The 20,284-nt window shown below is 37.4% G+C and overlaps 2 protein-coding genes across 7 annotated transcripts in view; one reads left to right on the forward strand and one right to left on the reverse strand.

Moving 5' to 3' along the window:
- On the forward strand, positions 1-11,600 carry RSPH4A (radial spoke head component 4A). Of its 2 annotated transcripts, XM_059700140.1 has the most exons (6): positions 1-737; positions 1,934-2,168; positions 6,161-6,898; positions 8,051-8,198; positions 9,495-9,612; positions 11,253-11,600. In XM_059700140.1, exons 1-6 carry the CDS (start codon positions 1-3, stop codon positions 11,479-11,481), a joined length of 2,205 nt encoding a protein of 734 aa, XP_059556123.1. In that variant the 3' UTR covers positions 11,482-11,600. The 2 variants fall into 2 exon arrangements, with proteins under 2 accessions (XP_059556123.1, XP_059556124.1); XM_059700141.1 differs by lacking the exon at positions 8,051-8,198 and having other exon boundaries at positions 11,253-11,275.
- The window catches only part of ZUP1 (zinc finger containing ubiquitin peptidase 1), a 17,188-nt gene continuing 8,246 nt past the window's right edge, over positions 11,343-20,284 (reverse strand). For 3 of the 5 annotated variants that reach the window (XM_059700138.1, XM_059700136.1, XM_059700139.1), the window contains exons 6-10: positions 19,010-19,198; positions 18,428-18,593; positions 15,380-15,531; positions 14,117-14,337; positions 13,328-13,901 (exon numbers count right to left, since the gene is read on the reverse strand). In XM_059700138.1, the coding sequence (XP_059556121.1) occupies positions 13,854-13,901; positions 14,117-14,337; positions 15,380-15,531; positions 18,428-18,593; positions 19,010-19,198 (776 nt within the window). In that variant the 3' untranslated portion in view covers positions 13,328-13,853. Of the gene's footprint in view, positions 11,453-12,027; positions 13,156-13,327; positions 13,902-14,116; positions 14,338-15,379; positions 15,532-18,427; positions 18,594-19,009; positions 19,199-20,284 lie in introns of those variants that run through there. The other 2 variants (XM_059700135.1, XM_059700134.1) reach the window with 2 other exon arrangements.

Below are 20,284 nucleotides of genomic sequence, written 5' to 3' on the forward strand. Positions count from 1 at the left end.
ATGGAAGACTCCACTGCCCTGGAGCCAGAAAAAGAAAACCAGGAATCGCGGGAAGAAGGGAGGCCCTGGGACGAAATGACAGCAGCTTCTACCCAAGATCCTCAGCCTGGATTATCTGAGCACCCGGAGTCAGAGCAGGGGCCTGACACTGGACCCCAGCCCGGGAGCAGCCCACCTTGGGGCGCGCTCGGGACCAGCCCACCTGGGAGCCCGCCCGGGACCAGCGCACCTCGGGACCCGCAGTCCAGAGGCAGCCCACCTGTGCATGACCTCCAGGGACCAGGTGCATCTCCATCTGCCCCTCCTCGAGGGCCCTCCTCCCCTCCTCCTCTGGCTCTGTCGGGACAGCACCTCGCTGCACAGTGGCGCTCAGACAAGACCGCGAGGGGGATTCCTGAAGCCGGGACACCTCACCCTGACCATTTGCAACAATCATCTGATGAAGGAGAATCAATGCCTCATCAAACAGGCCAGTCAAAGGGGAACGCCTTTCAACAGCTTCAGCAATCCGAAGGTCACCTGTATGAGCCGTGGGACGCGAACTGTAACAACTCTAAACAGGAAGACCTGAGATGTGACATTTCTCAGGAGGAAGACACAGACAGTAAACGTCACCTGGATGAGGCTGAGCCTGAGCCTGAGCCTGAGCCTGAAGCGGCCCCCAGCATGCTTGATATTGCCGTTCAGAACGCTAAGGCTTACCTACTGAAGACCAGTAGCAAGTCAGGCTTAAATCTGTAAGTCCTGGAGGGAAAAAGAGAGGAAAGTATGGCAAAGAAAAGGGGGTGTGAGTATCTCTGGGTGAGAGTGTGTTTCTTTGGGGAAATATCTTTGAAAAGTCTGTATTAGTATGAGTTAGTGGCTTAATAACTCTTTGCACCACAGGCCTCAAAATAGGTCATTGGTGGGGATCTTCTAGTTTCTTTAGAGACCCTTGGCACAGAGAAACAAAGCCTAGGAATTATGGAATCTTGGGTGTGAAAGAGACCAAAGAGATGGTGAAGTCCCAGCGTTCCTTCAAGAAGCTTGTAACAGTAGCTTCTGCCAGTGATGGGGAGCACCTGGCTCTACTGTCAGCATCAGCTCCCATGGCTTGGTTTTGAATTCTCACCAGGCCAGTCCTGGGTGACCCGTTATCTGTTTTTCTGGAAGTGTCCTGATGTGAGCGCTGAAAGCTCTGCATCTGAAGAAACTCCTATTCTAGGCAAACCGGGGGAATTAGCCACCATAATTGGTCTAAAGAATAAAAAACGTTCATATTTAATGTGTGCAATCTCACAAAACTCAAGATTGACTATTTAAAATGTTATTTACAAATTACTGTCTTAAACTACAATTTACTTAAGCTTTAGGGATGTGATCTGCTGCTCAGTTAAGGTAAAACAAAGAAAAAATGTTAATCACTTTAAAATTTATAACTAAGAGATTTCAATCTCAAATAAAATGTTAAATGTTCCCGATATAAAATATGTATCTTTCTATGTTTTTCTTTAATATTTTATTTATTTATTTATTTAAAATGTATTTTATCGATTTTTTACAGAGAGGAAGGGAGAGGGATAGAGAGTTAGAAACATCGATCAGCTGCCTCCTGCACGCCCCCTACTGGGGATGTGTCCGCAACCAAGGTACATGCACTTGACCAGAATCAAACCTGGGACCTTTCAGTCCACAGGACGATATCCACTGAGCCAAACGGGTCAGAGCTTTCTTTAATATTTGAAATATTCATATCATATTGGAGATATTTTTGAAGGAAAATTCTAGAATAGGTTTTCCTGGCAGTGGAAGTTACCATGTTTATTCACTTAAAATTTCTGAAGGTTTTGAGTTGTTGAAGTTTCCTAAACACCAGCTCCCTGAGTCTGCATGAAATGCTTCTTCAAACGCTTTTGACGTGGGTTAACACCTGGAATTTTCTCTTTTCGGATAGATATGACCATCTTTCTAATATGCTGACCAGGATCTTAGATGAGCGTCCTGAAAATGCTGTGGACATCATTGAAAATATTAGCCAAGATGTAAAGATGGCACATTTTAATAAAAAACTAGATACACTCCAAAACGAGAATGAGATGCTTCCAACATATGAAATAGCAGAGAAGCAAAAGGCTCTTTTTCTCCAAGGAAATTTGGAAGGAGCTGACCAAGAACTGGAAGATGAAATGGTAAGTCACTACTGTATATCTGAATAGTGCAATCCTGGGGTTTGATTGGAGGTGAGTGGGTGTGGCTCTAAATTCATATCAATAGTTTCTTCTGGCTTGCTAAATAGTACTTTCAACCTCATTTCACATCACTCATTTCCTTGTTTAGTTTTTTTTTTTTCACACTTGTGGTTTAGTATCGCACAGGCTTAGCAATTACATGTTTGTGGGGCTGAGGTATTCATGTCAGAGAAAATGGTTTCTTCATCTTTTAAATTCCAAAGTGCCTGGTACAGACCTGGGTCTACAGCTGTTTCTTATTAACTCCTCGTTGAATGAATGAATTACTGTCAGATCATTTAAAATCAGGCTTTAAATCAATATGCACATTTCCCTTTAGTTTATTAGACAAAGTGGAAATACTTCAAATGTCATTTTCATTCTCTTCCAAGGCAACTTCCTCATATTATGTCTTGATATTATGCATATTATGCCAATGAACTATAATAGAAAATGAGAGAGATCAAATGTCTTTTAATCCCCAGAGACAAATTGTTGAAAATATTTAGAGAACATTGGTGACAGAATTAAAAAGCTATCATTAGAGAATAAAATCTGTTTTATCACAGATATTCTAGCTGCAAATATTTCAAAATAGTATCCAGTATTGTGTTTCCTAAATGCCTACATGACTGTAATTTATACCACCAAGGAATGTATATACCTACTGAGCTTTCATGTTTTGTTACCAGTAGACTGTTTAAAAATATGTCTATATATTTGCAAAATAAATGTTTAGAGTGAGATGGTTTCAGAAAAGGGCAAAGAGTTTGATTAGGGAAAAGACAGGAGGGTTGAGAATCTGGGCCCACAGGGCTCAGCAACCTTGGTGGGGAGACCCAACTTGACACAGTGGGCCCAGGGTACCCAGAGGGAACAAGTGATCGGTGTTATGGAACTGACATCAACTCTTTTTTTCTGAAAATACCTTACTCCAACCATTTAGTTATATGGCCACATCCAGAGAAGACGAGTCTCGTGGCAAACAGCATTTAGGGATCAAGCAGAAGGCAGATACTCCCATGGAGGGATTTATCAAAGGTCAAACTCCAGTATGGGAACGGGACACTGGGGTATCTATAGGCACAACACTGTCAATTAGGGATCTGCATCCTAAAATTAGGATAAGGAATGAGAATACAGTAAGATGTTTAATTCTGGAACCTGAGCCTCTCATTCAGATTCCATAAATTCTTCCTCAATTATGTCTTCAAATGTAGTCATGATTGAGTACTTCTACATTCCTTTTATTTATCCTATAAATTACCATATATATATATGTATATATGTATATTACTATATTGATTTTTATTGACTCCATATATTACCATATGTATATAATAATTATTTATTTTTTATAAAATATATGGTTTTATATAAAAACATATACAACATACCTCAGAGATATTGCAGGTTTGGTTCCAGACCACTGCAATAAAGTGAATATTTCAATAAAGCAAATCACACAAATCTTTTGTTTTCTGTTTACACATAAGTTATGTTTACACTATACTGTATTCTATTAAAGGTGTAATAGCATCATATCTAAAAAACAATGTACAATAGTAACATCAAAGACCACTGATCATCTATATATATAAAAGGCTAATATGCTAAGTGTCCAAATGTCTGACCAGTTGCTATAACGTGCACTGAATACCATGGGGAGATGCTCCATGCAGGAGCTGCAGTGACGTGCACTGGCCATTTACAAAGAAATGGCACCACAGACTTGGCGCCCACAAAGCAACACTTGGCTTCCCCCAAGTGGGACACAGGCCCTGCCATCACCCCGGAGCAATAGCCCACCAAATTGCAGCTGATGTTGTCAAGACCCCATGGCACAAAATGTGGCCCACAGCCCAGCCCGGAGATGGTGGCTGTGGGTGTGGGGTGATGATGTCACAAAGCAATGCCGGGCTTCCTCTCCCTAGCGACTAGCCTCCTTGCAGTTTCTTCAGCCCAGGAACATGACTTTATAGCCAGGTGAAAACATTTTACACTTTAAATGTCTATGAAGCTTTTTCCCATGCCTCATCTCATTTGATCCTCACAGAAGTCCTGGAGTAGGTAGATAGGAGACTGGGTCGAATCCTATTGTCTTTTCATTAGCTGGAAAATGGAGTTTTAGAAAGCTTAGAAACTTGACCCGACTGAAAAGAAGGAAGAAATAATATGCCGGGGTCCAACCCCAGCGGGTCCAGGGGTCCCCAAAGGCGTGGACGGAGTCGGCGAAGAAGGAATGACACGGAGACAGCGTGCAGTTGATCAGCAACCTAGCCAGGATCTCTAGCCCGGATCTCCAGAGAGGTTCTGCTTCGGATCTCCAGCGAAGTTCTGTAGCCATGTTCCCTCGCTAGGTTCTCCAGCCAGGTTCTGTCCAGGCTCTCCAGTCAGGTTCAGTGTCCAGGTTCCAGTCAGGTTCTCCTGCCAATCTCTGTAGTCAGGTTCAGTCCAGGATCCCTTGCCATGTTCTCCCGCTAGGCTCTGTCTCTAGGCTCCGAGGCCAGTCCCTCTCCAGGATCCTCCGGCATGCTCTCTCCAGCGAAGTTCTTCTGTTTCTAGGCTCCGTGTAGGCTCTGTCTTCTTGATTCTGTTCTAAGTTCTGAGTCTTTCTGTCTTGTTACAACTGTATTTATACCAGTTGATTCAGTCCTATCAATCTCTATTACAAAGGTTAGGGCGTTTCTTATCTCCATTCCAGGGAGAAAAGATTATGTAGTTTAAGCATGATGGTTCGTAGTTAAAGGGATTAATTACCCGCCTGGCACTTAGTTGAGGGGTTTTATTCCCTCCCTAACTTCAGGGAAAAATCCCTACCTGGGGAAACAACCTTTCTCGGAGAGGTGACCTTGGTTAAAACACAGTGCCAAGAAGGTGAGCAAACATATTAAGAACCGTATGCCATATATGCCAGGTCCCTTGAAACAGCAAGGATGGACCAGCTCCCGGCAATAATAGACCTTGAAAATGACTTCAGGTTTTGTCACTGCACAGAATATACTAAAACACTGCTGCAGTTAAATATTTTACCCTTTATTCTCTCTGTGTGATCTACAATAATAATCTGCTTTGTGTTGATATTTACTGCTGTGTTGCTGACTGACAATTACCTGAAAGAGAAGTTGGGGTGCTTCACTGGCCTGGAAAGTGTTTAGCTAAATCAGAAAGCAGGTCTAACTAAGCAAGTTTATTCTATATCTATAAAAGGCTAAGTTGACTCGCACATGCGTGATACATATAAAGTTCTCGCTGGTGCCAATCGCATGCATGAGTTTTGATCTGTCATTGCCGATTGTGAATTTGGTTGACACTTCTATTATAGAGAAAGGGCGAATAATGATATTAAAATATGTCTTCTAATTAATTTCCTTTCAATGTGTACGAATTTGTGTACTGGGCCACTAATAAAAATATAATGAAAAAGTTTGAATATTGTTAGAATTTCCAAAATATGACACAGAGACATGAACTGAGCAAATGCTGTTGATTAGTAAAATATGCAGCATCTGCAGAGTACAATAAAGCAAAGTACAATAAAATGAGATATACCTCATTTGCATAAGTAAACATTTTCTAAAAATATGTGTGTAGATAGGTCATAGCATATTTTATTATTTCAAGATAGTAAAGGGGCCACTTAAACATTTTTTTTTATAAACAGGGGATGTTCAATATTTATTTTTCATGATTATTACATTTTCTCTGCCTAAGATACATACATGCAATAAGATTATTATAATGGTGAGTGTAAAACACAATGGCAGAAACTACATTTATAAGTGAGATGAATGAAATTTGCAAATTAATGAAGTGATCTAAATCTTTAAAGAAATGTCAAAGACATGGTGTAGACAGAAAGTAGAGCTAATATCAAGATGTTTAAAAGGGAAACAGGAAGCAAGCAGGTCTCTTTATAGATAGCATGTTAACCACAGCATTTGTATTCGCAGGCAGAATACTCTCTCCCAAATGTAATGGAGTCAGCATTTTATTTTGAACAAGCTGGAGTTGGTTTGGGCACTGATGAGATTTATCGCATATGTCTTGCCCTCAAGCAGCTTACTGACACCCACCCAATCCAAAGATGCCGTTTCTGGGGCAAGATCTTGGGTCTGGAAAGGAATTATATTGTAGCTGAAGTGGAATTTCATGAAGGAGAAGATGAAGAGGAGGTGGAGGAGGAAGATGTAACTGAAGAGAGGGACAGTGGAGAGAGTGAAGGTGAAGAAGATGAGGATGAATTACCAAGGTCCCTTTACAAGGCCCCACAGCCTATACCAAAAGAAGAAAGCAGAACAGGTGCCAACAGATACATTTATTTTGTTTGCAATGAACCAGGAAGACCATGGGTGAAGTTACCATCAGTTACACCTGCACAAATTGTTATTGCAAGAAAAATCAAGAAATTTTTCACTGGGCGATTGGATTCTCCCATCATCAGCTACCCACCTTTCCCAGGAAATGAGAGTAATTACCTACGAGCACAAATTGCCAGAATTTCAGCAGGGACCCATGTCAGCCCTTTAGGATTCTATCAGTTTGGTGAAGAGGAAGGAGAGGAGGAGGAAGAAGTAGAAAGTGGGCGAGATAACTTTGAAGAAAACCCTGATTTTGAAGGCATCCAAGTGGTTGATCTAGTGGAATCCCTATCCAATTGGGTTCATCATGTACAACATATACTCCCTCAGGTAGGGGCTTTGCAGTTCTCAATCTATCAGCCAATCAGCACATATGTATTAAATTCAGCATACAATGCATACATATATTCAGACTCTAGACAGAGAAAGAGGTCATTAAAAATCAAGTAAAAGCACAGAGTACTATATAATTGGCAAGTAATATAGACCTGGGATCTTCAAACAGATTTTTATTTCCAAACAGAAATAAGATAATCATTTCTATGGAGTATTGGACAAGTTATTTAAGGATTAAGATTTATTTGTGTTGTGAAACTAATTTTGGGAACCATTTTTTAAAAATTCTATTTCTATAATACATGGAGATTTTATGCCAAGAACAATAAAAATATATAATAAAAATAAAAACAAGCAAACAGTGCTAAATAGCAGTTATATAGCACATATTCTACTAGGTGCTCTTAATAGCCTTTTATATGCATTACATCATTTCATAACTATATAAAAAGCATCAGAGAATAGTGGGGTGAAGACCTGTGGGGGTGGGGGTGGTGTGGAAGGGGTCAATGGGAAAAAAAGGGGGTATCTGTAATACTTTCGATAATAAAGATAAATTAAAAAATAATATTATCCTTATTATACAGATGAGGGAATTGAGGCAGAGTTGAGGAAATGTAAAATAAGTAATGTACTAATAAGCAATAGGGTCAGATGTGAGTAGGCATAATGGATCCAGAGTTCATCCTTTTAATCACTCTGCTCTATTACTGCAACTGCAGGTAGAAAATCTTTATACTTGGACCTACATATGAGATATTCTTATATCTTTAGACAAGAATTAATCAGATCAGAAATTTTAATCCAAACCTCCATACCTAATCTTATAATTTTTATTAATATTACATTATCTTTCTTATGTATTATTTATTACAAATAAGTGAAATGCATTTTTTTTTTTAACTAAGGCACTGCTAATTTTAAAATATACCTGTTCTGTAACTTCAAGTAGTTGGCAGATTCCTGAAATATATAGTACAATCTTTTGCTGGAAAAAAACCTAGATCATAATAGCACTTGGTAAATACATGTTGAATGAATGAATGATTAAATTCCCACACAGTGAAACCTTATGCAGATAATTTCATGAATCCAAATGAATACTCTGATATTTTAAGATCTTCATCTTGCAATATTCATACTCAGGGTCGCTGTAATTGGTTCAACCCCATACAAAAAAGTGAAGAGGAAGAAGAAGAAGATGATGAAGAAAAAGAAGAAGAGAAAGAAGAGCCTGACTACATAGAACAGGAAGTGGGGCCTCCTCTCCTGACACCAATCTCTGAAGATTTAGGTAATTTTATATAAACTTTATATGTTATTACTATGTATATTATACTATATATACCTATACTGTGCATATGTATACTATGTAATATTACCATACTATATACATAGCATACATATATGTATACCACATATACACATGCTATGTATATTTAATACTATATATGCATACTACATGTGTAATACTATATATACATATACTATGTAATATTACTAGTATATGTAGATAGTAGTATACCTAGTATATATAATGTTCTATATGGATGGCATATGTGTATATATTCTATGTGTATATAATATACTGTATCTACATATCTACACACACACACACACACACACACACTATAGTATATGTGTGGAATAAAGAATGTAGCTGGCCAAACCACCAACTTTCTCTGACAGAAGTTAAAGAAGTGCCACACAGGGAGGAAATAAGTTGGCTGTAGCTCTTACTGAAATGCTGACAGTTATCTTGTGTTATCATTCTTATCTTGCATTCTGCACACCATAGACAGATGACCATAAACACTTGACATTATTTATACTAATAAAAGGGTAATATGCTAATTAGACTGGGAGACCTTCCAGACGTTCTTCTGGACAAAGCCATGGTGGCGGGGCTGAGGTAGAGGCGGTTAGAGGCCAAGAAGGGAGGGCAGTTGTGGGTGATCAGGCTCATGGGGGGGCGGGGCCATTGGGGGTAAGCAGACCAGCAGGGGGCCAGTTGGGGGCAAGCAGGCCATCAGTGGGGGTCAGTTGGAGGTGATCAGGACAGTAGGGGTGGGGCAGTTTGGAGTGAGCAGGCCAGCAGGGGGGTAGTTGGGGGTGACCAGTCTGGCGGGGGGAGGGGGGTGGCATTTGGGGGCGAGCAGGCCGGCAGGCAGAGTGGTTAGGGGCAATCAGGCAGGAAGGCAGGCAGGCAGGTGAGCAGTTAGGAGCCAGCAGTCCCGGACTGCAAGAGGGATGTCCGACTGCCGGTTTAGGCCCGATCCCTGTAAACCGGCAGTAGGACATCCTTCAAGGGGTCCCAAATTGGAGAGGGTGCAGGCCGGGCTGAGGAACACCCCTTCCCCCTGCACAAATTCTGTGCACCGGGCCACTAGTATAGTGTATAAGTATTCAAATTTCATTGCTCCACAATGTTCATAAAATTCCCTCCTGGTTTTATGTTAAGTTGCTGATGTTTAACTTCTCTATGTCAAATGTTTTTGTGTTCTATTATTTACAAAAATAGCTTCTCTGTTACACAGTATATCCTTGTCTATGTAGGCATTAAGCTTTTGATTTTCTCATTGATTTACAGAGATCCAGAATACACCACCTTGGACAACACGACTATCTTCAAATCTCATTCCTCAATATGCTGTTGCTGTTCTCAGATCCAACCTTTGGCCTGGAGCATATGCCTTTTGCAATGGCAAGTAAGTATCTGACAACTTTCCAAGTTATTACTGTGATTATTTAAGTTCTGGAAAGTATAAGTTACCTCTGAAATCTTAGGTTATTATTTTAACTCATTTTTAGCAAGATTTATCAAACTTCTGTATTATACAGTGAAGCATCAAATTTAGAATATTAGAATAATTTAGACTTCTGCCTTTTCTGAATTATTTAATTAATGAAGCTAAAATATGGTTTTTCTTCTATAATTATTTGAATAATTGATATTCACTTAATTGAAGTAATTCTAAGCAGTGTTTAAATTAGTTTAAATCTCTCATTATTTTTTGTTGGGTACCCTGATAAAAGATACTTAAAAATATGTATTATTTAGGCTATCATTTTCAGGAGAATTAGAATGAAGAGGATACTAAATGCCCTCACTTCCTTGTGTGTTATACTCCCATTTCTTACCTAATAAATCCAGTGTTAAAAGCTGAGCTGAAGAGAGAGCTGAGCTGCTGAATGTCAGAGTAGTCATTAATGTAACAACCCAAAAATGAAAAAAAGAGAAAGCACTGTGACAGTATAAGCAAGAGAAAGCACTGGTTTCCTCCCCCACCTCCCGCCCCCATTCCATTTTCCCCATGGAATGGCACACTGGTGGAAGGTCAGGTGGATCAGCACAGATGTGGGTGTCATCTCACTGACAGGGGAGTCCCTGACATAAGGCTCTTGCAGTTTTATGGGCCAGGGGGCCCGGGAAAGTGGGGGAGAGCTAGAGAAAAGGACTGGATACTGAGAGTGGGGTAGAGTGTTTTTAAGGTTCCTCCTTCTCTCCTCTAACACCTACCCCCCCACCCCATAAGGAGGCCTTAGCAGAGGTACCCTTAGACCTCTACTGAAGGCCTCGATAGAGACCTAGGAGTGAAGGCATCTGAGCTAGAACGGAAATGTGTGAAGAGCATGACAGGCCAGAGGGACCACAGTCCTCGACTGCCACTCCCCTGAGACTGCGCTGACTGCACCGAATCTGGAGCTGGAGCGGAGCGGGCAACTGTCCTGTGAGGCATTTTGGGAAAAGCCTTTGTACTTGCCCGTGGTTGGGTGGGAAAATCACATAGGTCTTCAACCACAAGCCCACTCCTCCCCTGGCCAAAAGTTTGCTAGGTTGGAAACTTTTTAAAAAAATATTTTCTTTTATTGATTTCATATAGGAAGAGAGAGGGAAAGAGAGGAACATTGATAAGAGGGAATCATTGATCAGCTGCCTCCTGCACGCCCCCTATTGGTGACCAAGCCCACAACCAGTGCATGTGCCTTGACCAGACTAGGTTGGAAACTTTTAAATTCTTCCTAACTCTAATGATAGTAACCCCCCCCCCCACCCCCACCCCCCAAAAAATAAATGATCAAAGGCTATGGTTTTGGTGTAGGGTACATTTTGACAGGGTCAGACCCCATGGTTTTCTTAACCAGCTTAAGCTGTTCGGATCATAGAAATGCCCTGTGCTGGAAGAATCATTTAGGGGTAGTTCATCTCTAATGCATTTTAAATATATTGTTTTGAAATTATGGGACTATGCTATTTCAAGTACTTTATCGTTACAGAGAGGAAGGTCAACTTTTCTTACTGAAAAAAAAATGAATGATCATCTACGTTTTTGTTTTTAACTTATAGAAAGTTTGAAAATCTCTACATAGGCTGGGGTCATAAATATAGTCCAGACAGCTATGCACCTCCAGTTCCACCACCAGCTTGTCAAGAATACCCCAATGGACCAGAAATTACAGAAGCAGATGACCCCAGTGTAGAAGAGGAGCAGGCTTTCAGGACTGCACAGGAAGCTGCTGCGCTTCCAGCCGAGGAAAGCGAAGAAACTGAGGAAGATGAAGATGATTATGACTAACGAAAATAAAATGGGGTGCTCAATTCAGCAGCATATATACTAAATAAAACTGACCCCATTTTATGAGATTGATGCATACATACTACTTATGTGGTTCTAATTATATATATTCATGTGCAAAATGCCATTCCCTGAAATCAAATTTGGAATTTTATGTTTGGAATTATTAGTATGTACTTATACAAAGATGCTCAATGGATTTTGCAGAGGCTAAATGACATGTTCTACATTACTGTTCTGATAGCCACGACCAATGGAATATGTGCTTCTGTATTTTTTTCAAGTCTCAAGTTTAACTTCTAATATGGCAAACATGAAAATATATAACCCACAAAAGCTTCTTGGGCACTTCAATATTTTTTTTGAGCATCAAGGGGTATCAAGGTAAATATTAAGTTTATAATTTCATCACCTGCTCAAGCCTTTCGGAACACTCAAATTTTTAACCTTTTTACTTGTTACTTCTTTATTTATTTATTTTTTGTTTAAGGTATTACATGTCTCCATTTTCCTGACTGAACCCCCACCCCCACCTCCCTATTTCCCCCCAGGATACTTGTTACTTCTTAAAGTGTCTTCAGTGTCTTTCATCTTATAGAAATTGGTTTGCAGAGATGGCTTGCTGGGATATTCAGAAACTTCAGAGTAATGTTTTCTATCACTACTTCTCTGAAACTGTATTTTCATTCACTAAAAATGTATTTTTAAGTCCTGTATGTGCTAGGCACCCTAAGGCTACTGGCTGGCAGTCTGCAGATTACTTATCTACAGACACTGCTTATCAAATACTTTGAAGGTGCATTTATTCAGACTTGTGCAGTTCAGGAAGCACTTCCAAGAGGTGGAGAACTAAAGGTAAGAAGGTCCTAGGCAGCACAACTATATTTTGGTGAAGGACTTTGGGCTAAAAGGAGTGGAACTTTGAGAGTGGTAAGAGATGAGCCTGGAGAGGCAAGCAGGGCCCAGGTTGTTTGGGATGTTCGGATTTTATACATAAACAGGGAAAAGGACTCAACTAGGAAGTGACAAAATCATATTTGTAAGAAACATTTGGCTTCTGTGTAGAAGATGGATGACAGAGAATCAAGACAGGGAGTCCAGTTAGCAGGTTATCTAGGTAAGAAGTAATGATGGCATGAAAAAGGATAACTGCATGGGGATATGAGGGAGAAACCTGGTCACTAGTCTGAAGGACAAAATATTAGGATTATTTCTAGAATTTTCCAATTGGCAATATTATTCATTCTTGGAATGCAATTTTCAGTATTCAGTGGTGTAGTGAATATTTATAAAACTTCATTCAAGTACATTCTTGTTCATTTTTCATGGTATAACAGACAGTTGTTGTTTTTCTTTTTTGTTGTTTAAGATCCATTTCCTCATCTACTCCGATTTCCTTTCGAGAAATTGCCTCTGTCCAGGGCAGACATCATGGTATGAGATTCGTCTCGGGAATCTGAATTGTGAGCAGACATTCTGCCTTGGCTCTTGCTATGAATCAGACCACAGTCTAGGAGTTGCCTTGGTTCCAGCAAAGTGCCCTAGTTACCTATGGATTCTGTGAGCTCCTCTGATCATCTCTCAATGAATTTCTTTCTGCTTCAGTTGACCAGAGTAGGATTCTTTTTTGCAACCTTACACAGAACAGCCAACATGAGTCTGAAAGTTTCTTTCCTATAGGACACATTAAACACAAGACTTTAAATCTCAGTTGTATAGGTAAGAGTGTGAATATTGAACAAAAGCAAATCCCTCTTTTCAGAGTGACATCTGTTGTTAAATATTAAGTTATTTCTAGGAGGTAAGGAGGTAATTTCATGAAATGTTTTACAACAGAAGAAAACAATGTTTTTGATTAAATTTATTGGGGTGATATTAATATGATATAGATTTCAAGTGTAATTTCTATGATACATGATCTGTATATTACATTGTGTGCCCAACACCCAAACATTGGTAAGAATTTGAAAGTAAGACAGCCTGGGATTATAAAAATTTTTCCAGGCAAATTACTAATCTTACAGTTTCAGCTTCCTTACACACTAATAACGCTTGTCTCACAGAACTATTTTGAAGATTAAACTAATTAATACATAGAAAATACTAAGCATACCTAACATAAGAACGCAATAAATATTAAATATGACTATAATACAAAATCAGTTCTGAAATGGGTAAGAAATATAAAAGCCACAATGCAAACAAGGTATTTTTCTAAATTTCTAAACAGTGAATCACTAATGATATATTTAGACATTTTAGAAACTAAAAGTTGAGTATTCAGAGAATTCACAGGTTCATAAGTTGCATTAAGGAATTTAATATCTGAATTTGGGACATGAAGTTCCACACTCACTGAAATGCTTAATTCTTCAAGGAATCTTCTCGGCTGTAAACACTTGAGATGCTTGTCTCCTGGCCTTGAAACAAAATTTTTTAAAAAACTGTTAATTGTAAGCAGAAATCAATTAGTTAGAATACATATTATTCTAATATTTAAAAAAATCTAAAAATAATTTCAAGATACTGAAAATTTCTTAAGTAAAATTACAATCTTGAATTTAAGAAATGAAAAATAAACATTTAAAAACCAAGCCATAAAAAAAATTAAATAAAATTCCAGATAAAGACTTACAATTTTCTCCTCTGCAGTAAGAACGCCCTCTACTGCCACTATCTGGTACTGTTTATGCTTTAAATTTCCCACAAATTTCCGAAGTTGCTTGAGACTGTTAGCCTCCATGTCTTGCTTTAATAGTTTCTGCATTTCTCGAGAAGGACATCCAGGATCAAATACTAGTAAACATAACGTTTGGTTTTTTCTCTCTTCAATTCCAACAACTGTTCGACTATGACCTATCAAAAAATAAAATAACAGCTCTATATGATTTATCTATAGCCATACATACAAGATACAAATATGTATACACATACACACTGAATACTCTCTCTGCGTATAAGAAGTGTGTGCAAATGAATGTTTAGACAATAAATATAGTTAGTCCCTCTGACATAGTTATCTGACCTCTCTCATTCCTAAGACACAAGCATTCAGTTCTACTTCCTAACTTTTCAGTTTTCCTTTGTTCAATTTTAGTTTTCTAACGACTTCATTACAAACAATTTTCTACTGTGTCACACATTTTAGTTTTTCTTTCCCAATCCCTTGATCCTTCCTATTCAAAGATCTCAAATGAAAGGATTTGAAAATTATCTACCATAAAACAAAACTCTAATGGTTCTAAAAGGTAAACAGAAATAAATATATACTATATACTAGAATTTCAAAAGTTAAGCTTTACAGCTTGTATTCCTAAATGACGAAATTCCTAACAATTACTTTTCCTCATTCCTGTCAATCCAGATCACCCATTCAATATTTCTCAAACACGCCTGTGCCGGGCACTAGTTCAGGAATCAGTGATACAGAGCAAGCAAAACAAACTTTCCTGCCTTCATGGAACTCACATCACAGCAGAAAGAAATAGTCTATAAGCAAGATAAATAAGGAAAGTATATATGATACTATATCTAAAAAAAATAAAGCAGGGAAAAGGAGTAAGAAATGCCAGTGGTGGGAAGTTGGGATAATGAGATGAACTTTTAGGTAAGGTGGTCAGGGAAGCCTCACTGAAGTGAACATGGGTAAAGACCTGAAAAAAGTAAGGGATAAACAATAAGGGAAGAGTGAACCACACAGCCCTGAAGATACCAAGGGTATCATCTTTCATTACCCAGGAATAGACTGAAATGAAAATGTAACTATGAAAATCAGACAGGTTACTATCACCCTACTCCCCATGATCAGACTTTTAACCTGTCCTAAAGCAAAAGCTAACTCTTTGTCGTATAAAGACATGCTTGTAAGCTACAGTTATTGTTTCTGAGTTGCACTAACCTTGATGTTGCAGATAGATAGGAGGCTTAGATGTACACACTGCTTTTGGACCCCCTTCCCTCTCTGTAGAATAATAGTTCAGTATCCATTCAAACAGGCGAGGGTGCGTACCCAAAGGACCAGTTGACTTGTGAAAATCCACAATACGGCACCTAGAAAAAATGGACAGAATAAATTATTTAGAAAATATCTTAAAAATCATTTTCATCATGGAGTTAATAATACAAAAACATTCTTAGTTTAAAACTAATTCTATCTCATTTTCCTAAGAAGAAAAAATGCGAATTTTATTATTTATATAAAAAACTGTCATTTTATGAGAAAATATTTAAATAACTTCATAATAAAGTTGATGACTTATAATTAAAGTTAAAAAGATTTTCTGATATATAAAATCTCCATGAATAAGTGAGATTTTAAAAAATCACCTACATAAAACCCGAGACACAGCTTTTATTCTAAAGCCTCTGAACCTGATAATCAATTGGAAGCCAACTTTTAATTTTAATTCCTTGACAACCATTCACATTTATCAAAAATATCCTGAGTATTTTTCCTGTCAGCTCTCTCAAATTCCAATAATAAATAAGAAAAGAATACCTGTAGAAATCAGAAAAACCTGTGTACCCCATCTACCTATCTATCGATCTCCTATTTGGCACCAGACACCGGTTGTGGTATTGTTTCCTCAAGAGGAAGTCAACCTTGAATAAACAAAATTATTTTAACCAGTGTGTATACTTTTCAACAACTGTTTTAAAAAGGTCAGGTATAAACAAAAGCACTTTAAATACTTCATTTTCACTTTAAAGTATAGCATAGATATCCTGTCCTTGTGTCTGTTGGCAATAAAATCTCCAACTGTAATGGTTGTCATTTTAACTTCAGTAAGTTTAATGTTGGTAACTTTCAAACTGATTAGTACTGAGTTTTAAAGGTTGAAATCAAGTTTTGGATAGTTGTTAAAAAGTAGAAACGACTTTTGGGTTAGCAGTTGACTGCATGTCTGTATTTAAGAATGTAAATAGTACCAAACAGAGTATAATTCATGGAGTGCAAAAGGAAGACATTTAAAAAACTAGCAAATAAATTCAGGTTCATTAATAAAAAGGTTTTATTCGAAGGAAGACTAAACTATTTCAGGTACCAAGAAAAAGCTGGATACATCAGGTATTTTAGATGGAAATTTTCCTTTCCTTAAAATTTTTATAAAAGCTCAAACATGATGAAGTACATATAATATGAATGTGTGAACAGATTGGCAAAAAGAAAAAAAAATTTAGAGGACATAAAACTAGTCCCTTCAATTTAAATTATTCAAGTAAGTTATACACACATTCGTTATTTAAAATTTTAAAAATATTTTTAGCAATAAATATATCAACTAATATGGTAGAAATAGTGTAAAACACTGGATAAATTACCTAGGAACAAACATAAAAAGAAACTATGGAGTCATGAAGCTTAAGGCAAATTTTCCATTAAAGATGATCAAAGGCAGCTCTTCCCTCTCGAAAGCCCAACAACAAAATACTGAAGAAGGAAATGACTTAAACACCCAGGACAAAGAGAATGGGGACAGAAAAATGGTCACACCATTCTGAAAAATGGAAAACTGAAAGCTTAGAGGCATAAGGTATTGGGGAGAGTAGTAATGGGGACAATATGAGATTAACTGGAAGTTTGCATAAAGAAGACAAATCACTTTTCACTTCCCCCAACACACACACACACACACACACACACACACACACACACGCAGGAGCTGTAGCAGAAAAGTGGAGAACTCTTCTCTGAATGGCCTCTGAGAAAAGATCTCTCTCTATACTGATATTTGAGAGTTCCCCAACCAAATAGCAAGTTTCCACCTAAGACTCCTTAAATGAAGTCTGTTACTCTGCAAATCCCATGCAATCCCACAAAACTTCCAATCAGCTTTTTAGTGCCTTGTTCCTCACTGTAGGAATACACAATTAAGGATTTACAAAAGGTAGAATGCCTTCAAAATGAAAAAGACTAAAATAAATAGATATGGGAAAAAATTAACGTGGAGGAAACAAAAGTGCAAGGAACAGAAAGATACAAGTGTTGGAAAAAAATTTTGCAACCATAAAAGAATAGGAGTCTATGAAACTTTACCCCTTAGAATTAAAAACATGATTGCTAAAATAACATTTCAATAGAGTAGTTGGGAAATAAAGTTGAGTGAATCTAGACAGTAAAACAAAAAGCAAATATTAAAAAAAAAGACATGACCAATAAATTCAAAGTTAACCACTGAGCTCTTTCTACATTCCAATCACAGTTCCAAGCACTTTATTATTATCTCATTTAATTATCACTATAACTCTACGAAGAAGTTACTATTTATATGTTCTTTTATCAATGGTAGAACTAGGATAGAAATACTCTATAAATAAGATAAATAAGGGTACAGACAAATTAAATCACAGAGCAGGTAGATAGGAAAGCTGGAAGCAATTACAGGTATCTGACTCGAAAGTCCAAGCTTTTAAACACTATACTGAGATCTTACAATTCACCATTCCAGGTTAGAAAAGAAAAACAAATCTCCACACAATATATCAAAATCCCACATTCCAGGTGAAATTTCATAATATCAGGGCTAACAAAAGATGCAAAAAATTTCCAAATAAAATAAAATCAGCAATAATAATATTTATACAGTCCTGATGTAAACTCTAACTTCAAAAAAGCTGAGATTTAACCATGTTAGAAGGATTGAGAGTGAACAGGTGGGAAATATAACGGGAATGCAGTAGACAATGTCTAACACTGATAAACCAAGAACAAAAGCCATGAAAGCATATTATTTAAAAACGGGAATGACAGCTGCTTCCGATAAAGACTAGAGAATGGAAAGGAGCATGAGATAGGAAATGAATTTATTATTTCATATAAACCTTTTAGTGCTATTTAAACTTTAATTTTTAACTACTGCTTTGATAGAAAAACAAACAAAAAAACAGCAACCATAAAACCTCCCAGATGTGACAATAGTATCACCTTGGCTTTTTAGGTACATACTTTACCCTTAGGGAGGTCAGAAGTGTATATATTTCACATGCTCCAATCCAGGCCTTTGTTCCCTGTAGCCTGTCATTAAGTTGAGAGGCACCCTGAGGATCAAAACCTTCCCTCCATGCATCTTCAATCATAGACTGAATTTTTGGAATACAAGGAACTGACATACCTAAAATCATACAAGCAAACATGTTACATAGCAGTTATAAAAGTGTTGAATAGTATCATTTAGCAGTACACCATTTACTCTAGAGGAGTCTAAGAGAGATATTGCTGACATCTGATATTGTATCAGTTTTGCTTCCGCCAACCAGAATTCAGGTTTTTAATGTAAATATCCTAAAGTATTTCTTCCTCAAAGCCATTAAGAGTCCCTACTATATATATTTCATGTACAGCATGTATTCTAGAGGAGCCTACAACACAGTTTCTAAGAGTTATTCTTGATATTTTCTATTGTATCAGTTTCTCTAAATGTAAATATCCAAAATACTTCTTCATTAAAGCTATTAACTGTGCCCACTATATTTTAATTCCCCCCATATCATATAAGGTGTTAAGTTCAAAGTACTATACTTCCCATACCTTTCAAGCAATCATCGTAAGTATCATTTTGTAATAATGATGACAGTAGCATTTGGAAATTTCTGTAACCACAACCCCAACCTTTGTCACCAAAAGAGGAATGAAAGTGATCCACTGCGGCAGAAAGCCACACACGCCTGACATCTGTGGCAGCATTCTGGTAATACCGGTAAAGCGCTTCAATAATCCCTAAAGTAGAAGAGAGAGTGAGAAGATTTAGAAGAATTAGTTACTTTCCTATGGCTGCCTAATATATTTCTAATATCAATCTGTCCCTCAAATGCCACATTTAAATTTTGTCAATTCCATCTTTTTTATTTTTTTACTGATATAACCTTAGTTCATTAAATCAATGACTTTGCCATTAAATCAATCACTTCTAAACTTCAAGACAGCTTATCAAAAGGCCATAGTATATTTTAGGGCTGTGCTCTGTAATCTTTTACATTTGTATTTATTTTAAATTACATATAAATCAGTGGTTCTTTAGTAACTCTTAAGTATATGAACACTTAGAAATTAAAGAATGACACAAATTAAAAACAAATAGACATTTTAATATTTTCTTACTGTATACCCTAATGAATCATATTATACATTTCCTAGGATCCCCTACTTCACATACTTCTTTTTACATGAAGACCCTTAGAGAAGTATAAGGGGAGAAAGTACAGATTCATTAAATGGTACTAAGATAAATAAGCAATAAGAAATTAAAGTATTGTTATAAAGGGAAAATATTTGATCCATCCTTTTCTTTCTCTTCTCCCTCTTTCCTCTCACATACACATATGTACAAATAAATTCCAACAGGATTAAAGTCAAAATATGAAAAGCAATCTTTCATAAAATATATAAATTAAAAAAACAACCATGATCTCAAAGATGGGGGAATTTCTTAAAAATGACACTTTTACAATAATTCGAAAGAATATATGTAAGATATGGAAGCAACCCAAGTGCCCATCAACAGATCAGTGGATAAAAAGCTGTGGTACAAATATACAATGGAATATTACTCAGCCATAAAAAAGAATGAAATCTTACCACTTGTGATAACATGAATGGGCCTGGAGGGTATTATGCTAAGTGAAATAAGTCAGTCAGAGAAAGATAAATACCAGATGACTTCACTTGTATGTGGAATCTAAAGAGTAAAATAATTGAACAAAATTGACACAGACTCATGGATACAGAGAACAGACTAATGATAGTCAGAGGGAAGCAGGGTTGGACTCAGTGAAGAAGTTGAAGGGATTGAGAAGTACAAATTGG

Source organism: Myotis daubentonii, chromosome 6 (assembly GCF_963259705.1).
Source record: "Myotis daubentonii chromosome 6, mMyoDau2.1, whole genome shotgun sequence".
Classification (NCBI taxonomy): Eukaryota; Metazoa; Chordata; class Mammalia; order Chiroptera; family Vespertilionidae; genus Myotis; species Myotis daubentonii.